This window comes from Myotis nattereri (assembly GCF_964212035.1).
Source record: "Myotis nattereri genome assembly, chromosome: X".
NCBI lineage: Eukaryota > Metazoa > Chordata > Mammalia > Chiroptera > Vespertilionidae > Myotis > Myotis nattereri.
Window position 1 is genome coordinate 23978917 of NC_138078.1, and position 12377 is coordinate 23991293.

General features: G+C 38.7%; 1 protein-coding gene across 2 annotated transcripts in view; it reads right to left on the minus strand.

Annotated features, from left to right (window-relative positions):
- The window catches only part of DMD (dystrophin), a 2781977-nt gene that overhangs the window by 1517566 nt on the left and 1252034 nt on the right, over positions 1-12377 (minus strand). For both annotated transcript variants that reach the window (XM_081115404.1, XM_081115406.1), the window contains 2 exons: positions 11478-11658; positions 1727-1872 (listed from right to left, as the gene is read on the minus strand). In XM_081115404.1, the coding sequence (XP_080971530.1) occupies positions 1727-1872; positions 11478-11658 (327 nt within the window). The remainder of the gene's footprint in view (positions 1-1726; positions 1873-11477; positions 11659-12377) is intronic.

Sequence of the window (12377 nt, forward strand, 5' to 3'; positions counted from 1 at the left end):
CTAAATGAATTATTTTATGTTATTAGGAGGTACTGAAAAGTTTCCCTCAGTTATTCAATTTACATTCCCACTAGTATGTGAGAATGTACCTCATTGCTAACAGACCTCCACTTATCTCTTTCAGATTTTTTTTAACTTAGTATGGGGAAAATAGTATCTCATTTTGTACATTTGTACTTCATCCTTTACAACATAACTCATATGTACATCCTTTACAATTTGAGTTGGCTCAGTGGATAGAGCATCAGCCTGCGGACTCAAGGGTCCCAGGTTCGATGAAAGCAATCACATAGACACTTTAAAAGAAAAATAAGACCAAAGAAAATATTTATCTGAATAAGGGAAAAAGAAATTAATAAGAAACTCAACAATAAGACACATAAATGACCATTAAACATATGAAAAATTGTAACTCAATAGTTATTATGCTTCATTTTGTTAGTTAATATATTTTCTCAATATTTATAAATAGCATTCTCATCTTCACTGTGTTTTCAGTAAAAATGTACTTTTCCACTCATCTATGCACCATTTCTTGTGTACTTAATCTACTCCCCTAGTTGCTATACCTTTGTTCTCTTTTTTAAAATGTTTATAGTTGTATGAAGTCACATATTGTCCAAAGTAAACTTTGGAATCATTCCCAAGTATTAAAAAACAGACATAAAGTGAAGAAAAGATTAAACAGTTATAGTTTGTGTTTTTTTTTAGAATAGAGGAAATACTCTAAATAGAACAATATACACTGAGAAATGGTTTTCAGAAATGTATTTGAACAATACTTTTAAAATTACTATTTTAAGAAATATTGTTGCCGAAACCGGTTTGGCTCAGTGGATAGAGCGTCGGCCTGCGGACTGAAGGGTCCCAGGTTCGATTCCGGTCAGGGGCATGTACCTGGGTTGAGGGCATATCCCCAGTGGGAGATGTGCAGGAGGCAGCTGATCGATGTTTCTCTCTCATCGATGTTTCTAACTCTCTATCTCTCTCCCTTTCTCTCTGTACAAAATCAATAAAATATATTTTAAAAAAAAGAAATATTGTTTAATTCTTTAAAAATAACTCAATATTCAAAGTTAAATTTTAACCTTTTTTCTTAATGTAATTCTCAAAATAGATTATTTCAGCTACTAAATATAACTAATGAAAATGTTTTCACATATTTAAAAAGAAAATGTGATTGGATATACAACCCATGTTGTTCCTAGATAGTAGGCAAAGTATTCTATAATATCTCACAAATTATTTTCTTTTATTTCCCAAATAAGTATTTAATATTTCCCAAAATAAAGCTGTTAAAACTCAAATAAGTAACCACAATATCACATAAAACTGGTGTTTAAATTAAAACTAATTTTATAACTACAGTGATTTAACTTCTTTCTGTTTGGAAATATGAGAGGAGTTAATAAGTCAGCAGGCAAAGGTAGAAAATAATACCATAGCTTTTATAATAATCCAAATGTGGCTAAAATACATACTAAATGAGAAAGAATATACTTCATAACTAGACCATATCACTGTCTTTAAAGATGGCTTTTTTATCTTATAGGCACAAATACATAATGTATTTCGATTTACGTCCTTTATCTTCATTTATCCAACTGATAAACTATTGTACTTGCCACAAGTACTTTAATTCTAATATTATAAGGTTACACCAATGTGATTGCTTGATAGATGAGTTCTGCACCGTATTGTTTAAGACAGTCAAATATTCACAGACCTGTAACTCCCCGACTCTCTGCTCCATGATTTCATATTCAGTGACGGTAACCTGAGGTATAGAGAGTTTGCTTTCTGACTGTTGGATCCACATCAGGATGGTAGTCATGGTCTCCTGATAGCGCGTGGGTGGCAAAGTGTCGAAAACTTTATCAAAAGAGGGGGTGGGGGGAGAGAATCATTTAATCAATTTAAACATTGTCATTTTCCTAAACTGTCAGAAAATTCAATCATCCTAATTGCAAATATTAACAAAATGTGAAAAACTAAAAATACAGATTAGAATAGGAAGATATATTCATGTTAAAGATATATTCCTTCTACATGTCTGATATTTTGACAGAAACTATGCATCCATTACATTGAAACCTCATATTAGCCTTGCAAGTTTTGAATTGTTAAATTCATTTTTTAAGGTGAGATAACCGAGAAACAAAGAAACTGAGCAATTTGCCAAAGGTAGCACAGACAGATCTTGGAGAATATGGGTAGAGTCCATATATATTTCATTTTGAAGGCCACGGTCCTTCTGTTTTAGCAATTTGCCTTTGTGGAAAAATATTATTATCTATAGTTTCTATCTCTCCCTCTCCCTTCCTCTCTGAAATTATATATATTTATTTAAAAGAATGAAAAGAAGTAAAGGGAGACGTGACCATGTGACTATTGAGAGGAAAAGTTTTCTAGGTGGGGAATAACAAGTGTAACAGGCCAGGGGCAGGAGCATTCCTAGTATTGTAGGAGCACAGCAAGGAGGCAAGTGTGGCAAGGCTGAGTGTGGGTGGACATGAGGGCAAGAATGTCATTGGGATCTATGACCCTGAGGGACTTTGCATACCATAATAAGTTGCTAGATTTTATTCTAAATTATTCTATATTTGCTAATTCCTATGTCTACTGCTGGGGACATACTGGTACCATATTTGCTATTATTATTAGCTAGAGGAGAGCCATGACACAACAGGAAAGTAAAGGAGACGCATTCAGCAATAGGTATAAATTATTAGAGTTTTAACTCAACAAAAAGGGGAATGTCCTTCCAAGGGAGAGAACAAGGCTAAATAGAGACACTCATGTTCTTTCATTCGAGGGGAATGGTGGGTTTCTCTGAGCTAATGTGACATTCTAGAGAACAAGATCAATCACCAAAACCAAGACACTGATTTACAAACATTCACACATGCATGCACATGCACAAACATGAATCCACCTGTGAACACACACAATGCACACACATTAATATGCTGAAGCACACAGTGAATTTAAAAGTTAGTTAACACTTCATCCTGGAAAGAGAATCATGATCAGATAAAAAATTAAATACTACTACTGCTGCTATTACTACTACAACTAATAATAAAGGGAAATGGTAGAAAATTATTAAAGGTTTTTATTGTTTTAATTTCAGATTTAAACTTTGAATACCAGATAATATTTTATCATATTGCACAGAATATATATCCATGTATTTGGAAAAACATTTAGATTGTTTTGAGGATAATCTTGGCATTAGTAGCATCTTGGGGAAAGATTAAATTGTACCAATATTGAATGAGAAGAAATAAAGATTTTCAGATTTGCCAGCTTATCACTAAAGTGATAAGGTAGTATGAACATGCTAGAAGTATAAAAAGTTACTTAACTCATAAGTATGTGTTATAATAGTATAGATTGCTCAAAACTCAGCATCCATCTATTATAGACCAAGAGAGGGAGGGAAGAAGGGAGACAGATGGCAGGTAAGTAGGTAGGCAGGTAGGTAGACAGATACATAAACTAGCTAGCTTTTTCCATGCAAGCAGTCATCTTAGATTACAATTATACAAATACCAGTTTGATTACATTATAAGTGGCTGTGCCTTTCCCTAGATTACAAACGTAGCAAAAGAAAGGAGTGTGTGGTTCCAGCTCAGTGATCTATCCCCAATAACAAGTACAGTGCCATACAAGGAATGAATAGTTGTTGAATGAATAAGTGTAGGTTGGAAAGTGTAACTTTGAGCACAAAGAAAGCATGCCTTTGCCTTGTGGATAGGAGGAAACCAGTGTTTGGGGAAACCTAGACCCTGAACAAGTGGAAAAATAATTTAACGAGACAATTTAACACTCTTCTCATCCTATCTATAAAATATTTCTAATCCTCATGTAACTTGCTAAACTCTGCATAGCTTAAATTGATTTCTGAAAAACCATTTATCCCTCTTCTCATTTCTCACTTCATTGGTTTCCAGACTGCCAAGGTAGACTTTCTTTAATTGGAATGATTTCTATGTCTAGCACAATTACTTTCTAAATTTAAAATGTCAGTCTGATTAAAATTAACAAATAGTAAAAACAAAATGTTGTAACTCATATTGTAAATAGGATATGTGTGTATGTATGTGCGCATGTGTGTACATGTTTGGTTTTCTCAAAAAAGTTTTGAGAAATCTATACTATTGTAACACATGTTCTAAATCCTATCATTTTGGACTAGAACCATTTATAAATAATCTTTATTAAATCCTAAAAGGGAATGTCAGATGTTAGTTCATGTTTCCATAGTTAAATGAGCAACACTGCATGAAAACTGTGCTTATACACATCTCACTATCTCTCTCTTTCTCTACCAAGCTCTCTCAATTTCTCTGTGCATGCATGTGTGTACACACACATATATATGAATACTAGAGGCTCAGTGCACAAAAATTTGTGCACTTGGTGGGGGGGGGGATGTCCCTCAGCCCAGCCTGTGCCCTTTCGCAGTCTGGGACCCCTCAGGGGATGACCACCTGCAGGCTTAGGCCTGCTACCTGGGAGATGGGGCCTAAGCTGGCAATATGACATCCCCCTGGCAGCCCAGCAGCCCTCGGGGGATGTCCACTTGCCAGCGGGAAGCAGACCTAAGCTGCAGTCGGACATCCTTAGTGCTGCTGAGGATTCAGGAGAGGCTCCCACCACCACCACTGTGCTGGCAGCCATCAGCCTGGCTTGTGGCTGAGCATAGCTCCCCCATGTGGGAACGCACTGACCACCAGAGGGCAGCTCCTGCATTGAGTGTCTGCCCCCTGGTGGTCAGTGTGTGTCATAGTGACCAGTCATTCCCAGTCTTTCTGCTGTTAGGGCCAGTTTGCATATTACCCTTTTACTATATGGGATAGAGGCCTGGTGCACGGGTGGGGGCTGGCTGCTTTGTCCTGAAGGGTGTCCCGGATCAGGGTGGGGGTCCTGCTTGGGTGCCTGGCCAGCCTGGGTGAGGGGCTGATGGCTGTTTTCAGCTGGTCACACCCCTTTCAGGGTGGGGGTCCCCACTGGGGTGCCTGGCCAGTCTGGGTGAGGGGCTGAGTGCTGTTTTCAGGCTGGCCAGCAACTGAAGCTCCCAGCCTCTCCTTTTTTTCTTTTTTTTTTAATTCTGGGATTTATTTACCTTCTATAATTGAAACTTTGTTGCCGTCACTGGAGCTGAAAGCTGGCTCTTGCTCGCTCCAGCTCTGAGGCCACGGCCTGCTGAAAGCAGTTATCTGGGGTTTGTTTAGCACCTATAATTGAAACTTTGTTGCTTTCGGAGCTCAGAGTCAGGCTGTGGCAGGCAGGGAACCTTGGCTTCCTCCATCACTGGAGCAAGCAAGCCTCCTGCTCTCTTCAGCTGCATGGCTGCGGGCCACCATCTTTATTGGCACTTAATTTGCATATCAAACTGATTAGCCAATGTGAAGCGTAGCGAAGGTATGGTCAATTACCCTTTTTGTCTTTTATTAGATAGGATGAGAAATAAATAAATATATTTAATATATTAATTAAAATTTTCAACTATTTATTGCTAATTAAATTTCAGCCTCTATGACAGAGATGTGATAATAAAAAAACAGAATCCCTGAATTCATTGATTTCACACTTTACTCATAGAGCCAGATAATATTCTAATATAGTTTTTATCAAATTGGAATTAATTTTATAAAAGGGAAATAGAGAATGCTACAACAAGACATAATAGGAACATAAGCTATAGACTGGGAACTCATAAGGATTAACTTTTGAGCAAAGATATGAAGCAATAAGAATTAGTTATTTCAGGACTTCGAAGAGAACATACACAGGCTCTAAGGTGGGGAATATCATGTCATCTTCTGGAAATGAAAGGTCAATATGATATAGAGAAAAAACAAGCCTGAACGAGGCTGTAACTGGAGGTAAGCAATACTATTATTAGGAAGGGCCTTTTAGGCACATTTAACTTAAGTCAATTGGGGAAAAAGAAGACATAAGTAAAACTTTAGACAATAATAAAAAAGAAACAAAATCAAGGTTAAATAATAATAATAATAAATTATTAAATGTTTTACACATAAAAAAGGTGGCATGGCTAGGTTTCCTTTAAGAAAAATTGTTATGGCTGAAATGTAGAAAATAGATTGCTCCATGTCAAGAATGGATGTGAGGAGACAAATTAGTGATCCAGACAAGAAACCACAGTAGATTGGACAAATATGACAGCAATAAATATGAAAAGAAGTTTGGATGTGAGAGCTATTTAGGGGATAAAAATGCATAGGCTTGATCTTGTAGAGGGCAGCAATGATGGCCAGGAGCACAGGCACACCAACACCCAGAGTGGCCTTTGACACCATCCCAGACTTGTGCAGGGAGTTTTTTGCAATCCATAACCCACATGGGACCACCACTGCGCCTTGACAGTGAGTGGTGTGGTACCTTCCCACAGGCTCTCAGACATCTGCAGTGAGAGTATGCCAGAGAGACCTCCCATGCTGTGCCTCCTTGCCCACCTGCCTGGAAAGTGCGTCCCAGGATCCTGCACTCCAGGATCCCATGCTGTGAATGCAAGCTAGGGGGAATCCATGCCCCATTCCTGCCCTGGGCCCCAGAACCATGCTTCTGTGGAGTCCCAGAGCCACCCAGCATGTGCCCCACCCTGGGCCCAAGGACAATCCTGCCATTGAAACCTGGAGCCACTAGCCCATGTACTGCCCTGGGCCCTGGGACTGTGCTGCAGGTGTCACCTGGTGTGCCCAACCATGGGTCACAGGACTGAGCTGCAAGTGTGCTTCCAGAGGGATCTAGAGCACCACCCTGCTGGGGCCACACAGGAATGCATGCCAGAGGGCTCCAGGCCCTCACAGGGAGTTGCACACCAGAGGAACTGTGCACACATCCCTGTGGACACCAAGCATCTGAAGCAGACAAAGGAGGGACTAGATTTGTGGGAGAAGGGGGTACAACAGAAACAATAAAGGAGTGAGACTCAAGGCAGACCCAACCTCTGGGATGATGAGTCCCAGACCAATGGACTGCTAAGGGCTTCAACCTCTCAGACCCTAAGAAGTGTGTCCAGGGCCAGAAAGAGACAACAAATATGGGGAGACAAAGATATAATCCCCAAAAGAAAGAAAAGGAGAAATCACCAGAAATGCAACTAAATAAAATAGAGGCTAGCAATATGTCAGAAAAAAATTCAGAGTAATGGTTATAAACATGCTCAACCATCTCAACAAGGAGAAATCCATCAACATATGTAAGAGTCAAGAGGAAATGAAGAATGACATAGCTGCAATAAAGAACACAATGGAAGGTTTCAACAGTAGGCAATAAAAAGTGGAGGACCGAATCAGCAAGTTACAAGACACGGTAGGAAAACACCCAATCTGAACAGCAATTGTAAAAAAAAATAAATAAATAAAAACCAAGAGGAGAATTTAAGGGAGATTTTGGACAACATGAAATGAAGCAATAGCCCCATAATAGGAGTGCCAGAAGGAAAAGAAGCGGAGAAAGTAATAGAAAACCTATTTGAAGAAATGACAGAACACTTCCCTAATTTGGGAAAGAGTCATGCAAGCACAGAGAGTCCCAAACAAGATGAACCCAAAAGATCCACACAAAGACGCATAGTAATTACAATGGCAAACATTAAAAACAAAGAAAAAATCTTAAGGACTGCAAGAGACAGAAAGTTACCTACAAGGGATCTCCCATTAGACTATGAAATGATTTTTCAACAGAAACACATCAGGCCAAAAGGGAATGGAATGAAGTATACAAAGTGTTGCAAAGCAAGGGACTGAATCCAAGAATACTTTATCCAGCAGGGCTATCATTCAAAAGTGAAGGGGAATCCGGAGCTTTACACACAAAAAAAGGCTAAAGGAGTTTATTACCACCAAGCCAGCAATGCAAGAAATGCTAAAAGGGACTGTTGTAAAAGGAAGAAATAGAAAAGGAAGAAGGAATACAGGCATAAAGAATAAAAATGGCAACATACAAGTACCTATCTACACTAATAAAAGAGAAAGATGCAAATTGACCGTACCTTTGTGAAGCCCACCAGCCGATCAGGAGTGAGTATGCAAATTACCCAACAAAGAAGGTGCGTTAATTTGCATATCCAGGTGCCAAGAAGCCAGGGACAGGGCAGTACACTTGTGCCTTCACCATGGTGATGACACAGGCTTTCTGCACCGCCCCAGCTGCTCTGGGCCTCTGAGCAGTATGGGAATGCAGAAAGGCGACTCCAAGCGAAGGCAGAAAGGAGCTCTGGCCAGAGCAAAGGCACTGCTGGCTACCAGCAGAGGGAAGGCCCGTTTTTGCAGGAATCTTCGTGCATTAGGCCTCTAGTCTATAATAACCTTAAATGTAAATGGATTAAATGCTTTAATAAAAAGACATAGGTTGGCTGAATGGATAAGAAATCATGACCCAGCCCTAACCGGTTTGGCTCAGTGGATAGAGCGTAGGCCTGCTGGCTCAAGGGTCCCAGGTTCAATTCCGGTCAAGGGCATGTACCTTGGGTTGCGGGAACATCCCCAGTAGGGGGTGTGCAAGAGGCAGCTGATCAATGTTTCTCTCTTATCGATGTTTCTAACTCTCTATCCCTCTCCCTTCCTCTCTGTAAAAAATCAATAAAATACATTAAAAAAAAAAAACATGACCCATATATCTGGTATCTACAAGAGACTCACCTCGGAACATAGGACTCACACAAATTGAAAGTGAAAGGATAGAAAAATTTTTCTGGCAGATGAAAGTGAATAAAAAAGCTGGGGTGGCAAGACTTCTATCTGATAAAACAGACCTCAAAGTGAAGGCCATAGCAAAAGGTAAGGAAGGCCACTACATAATACTAAAGGAATCAATACAAAAAGAGGCTATAACTTTGGTCAACATATATGCAGGAACAGGAACACCCAATACAAAGAAGAAGAAAAAAAAATGTCTTGAAGATATCAAGGGAGAAATTGACATTAATACAATCATAGTAAGGAAAGGACTTTAATTCACCACTGACATCACTGGATAAATCTTCCAGACAATAAAATCAGCAATCCTAAATGACTCACTAGATCAGATGGAACTAACTGACATTTTTAGAACATTTCACCCCAAAGCTACGGAATATACATTCTTCTCAAGTGCACATGAATACAGACAATGGAGGGTGGTGAAGGCAGAAGCTGTGGGTCAGGCTGGAAGAGGACAATGGAGCAAAAAGGGGACATATGTAATACTTTCATCAATAAAGAATTTTTTAAAATGCATAGGCTTGGTGATTAAATGGGAGAGAGTGTGGGCGATGGACAGAATATCAAGGATGATTCTGAGGTTCCTGATTACGCAACTCCATAGATGTTGATTCTTTTCTCTGATCTTGGAGGGGCCAATGAGGAAATGGTTGTTGGCTATGCAGTTTCCCACTACAAGTTTACTGGGATGTAATGGATTTGCGATAGCCTGAGACATCAAAATAGAAACATTAAGGCCGAAACCGGTTTGGCTCAGTGGATAGAGCATCAGCTTGCGGACAGAAGGGTCCCGGGTTCAATTCCGGTCAAGGGCATGTACCTGGGTTGTGGGCACTTCCCCAGTGGCGCATGTGCAGGAGGCAGCTGATCGATGTTTCTCTCTCATCGATGTTTCTAACTCTCTATCTCTCTCTCTTCCTCTCTGTAAAAAAATCAATAAAATATATTTAAAAAAAAAGAAAAAGAAAAATTCATGATTGCTAAATAGGTCAATGTTTAAAAATTTAGGACACTCACAATCTTCCCCAATTGCTTTTATAGAGGCTCAGCAACAAGTATATTGAAATCCACCAGAGGGAGCTGACACTATTGTCAAGTTGTATTACCTCCTTCCCTATCAGAAAAATAAAACCCTCAGCAAAAAGGACTTTGAAATAAAAGAAAAAAAAATTGTGCATTTATCTTTCATTTAATTCAGTTCTTCCCACGATGTCATCAAAAACAAAAATAAAAATCTAGCAAAATGGGGAAAGCTTCATATATAGCACTGTACTGATTGTAGAAATGTTATGTGGTAAATTCTTTGGTTATTTACAATGAAAGGCAATTTTAAAAAGTGTTCTCTAACTAATTACAGTTTTAGTAGAAAACAAATATGTTCTTGTACTTATAACAAATTTGGGGAAGATATTTTAAAAATATTTTATTGTAATACCTTAAAATCCAATTTTATTCTATAATCCTTTATCTGTGTACATATACATATGTATGTATGTGTATGGGCACCAAAAACTCACTAATCATTAAAAGTGCTTATAACCTAGTCCGTCAAAGGAATTTTTGCCTTAAAAAGTAAGCTGATGAGTATGGATATTTTGGACCAGACACTGTGTATTAATATCACAAAAGCAAATTGGTGAGAGAAAAAAGAGATATCCTGAAAAATTTGCTAGTCATATGGTAGGCATTTGCACAACTATTTCATTCTTATATCTTATCTTTAAATGAGAAAAATGATATTTTATAGTTAAAGTAAACCAATAGTAAAATGCAGCCCAAAGAATGATTTGTTCTTTACTGAGTTGCAGTTGCCACATGTATGCTACATCTATAATAATCCTACAGTGGAGGGCAGTTGGGGGCGACAAGGCCTGCAGGGGAGGTCAGTTGGGGGGGGCAGGACTGCAGGGGAGGGCAGTTGGGGGTGATCGGGCCAGCAGGGGAGGGCAGTTGGGGCAATCAGCTGGCAGGGGAGCGGTTAGGGGGTGATCAGGCTGGCAGGCAGGCAAGTGGTTAGGAGCCAGCATTTGGATATACCCCAAGGGGTCCCAGATTGGAGAGGGTGCAGGCTGGGCTGAGGGACATCCCCCCCCCACATGCACGAATTTCATGCACCGGGCCTCTATTCTTCATATAATTCAACAAAAGTACTAATACGATGCTCAGCTAAATATCTATAATAATAAAAGTGCGTTATGCAAATCAACTGAATGGCTGAACAGTGGAATGACCGTCTGGATGACCTTCTGGATGACCTTCCATATGAAGTCAGGCTGAGGCAGCCAAGGCAGCCAGGGTTGTGAGGGCCGAGGCAGCCAGGGCTGCAAAGGCCTACTCTTGCATGAATTTTGTGCATCGGGCCTCTAGTCCTATATGTAAAGCAAAATGGATTTAATGACAACCCATTGACAGGGCTTCAAATAATCTTTTATTTCCTTCAATGTTAAAATAAACTTGTTTTATTGTAAAAGTTGCAACCTGTAAAGGAGAAGTTATTCCTTTATAAAACAAATGCTTTATTTATTCCTCACAGTCATTAAATTATTATGGGGGAGGGGAAGAGAAATTGAAACATAACATATATTTTCCAGCAACAGTACTTAATTACTTGTTACTACAGGTTGTAGGGAAGGTGGTTCTTTTGATCAAAATTATTCTTTCATGTTAGTTCATTTATTTTCCAGATTAACAACTAACTTGTAAAATATCCAGTTAGCCATGTTAAGTATTTTTACTTACTTTTCTGTAGCTCTTTTTCTCTGGCCTGCACATCAGCAAAGACTTGCTTAAAATGATTTGTAAAGGCCACAAAGTCTGCATCCAGGAACATTGGTCCTTGTCCTTTCTCTTTCAGGGCTATGCTTTGAATTTTTAATCGCTCAATTTGAGGCTGAAGAGCTGACAGCCGGTTGACTTCATCCTGTAAAATAATTTAGAGTATTAAAATAAATAATATTTGCCTTTGCAAGCATCACATTTTGCAAAGGAAGGTGTTAAAAGGAAATGATGCAAGCTTAGCTTAATACCCTTATCAAAAAATTGATAAGAAACATCCATGATGGCTTAGGCAAGCCTCTAGCACAGGTCATCAATTTAATACCTGGGCTCTTCGTTCAATAGATATTATCATATATAAGTACCATTAAATTGTAAAATGGCATCAGAGCATTAATGGGTATGAATGTGTACAGGTGAAAAGTACTATGAATGACCTTATACTCTTTCCAGAAATTAAACATGCATGTTCCTCTTATCTCAAAATTGTGTGTCTTTGCTTCAAACTCTAAATTCATTTTGTGAACAATATTTGTTTCTTTAAATTCATTTGTATAGATAACTTATACATATCTGCATATATTTACATACATGCATACTGTATTAAATTACAAAGATATGCTTATATATCAATATTGCATCTATTACAAATTGATGCAATATTAACATATATACACACATATTCAAGTCTATAATTATGTATCCTCTGTATGGTCTCATTACTTCTCCTGAATAAACAGGCAGTATGGCTGTTTTATTTAGGGTGACTGCTTTTCTCTTGTAGTCCTGGCATAGTTATTAATACCAGCCCTTTCACTTTCAAGAGTACCCTGATGTGAATGATGAAATCATCTGGATAGTCTG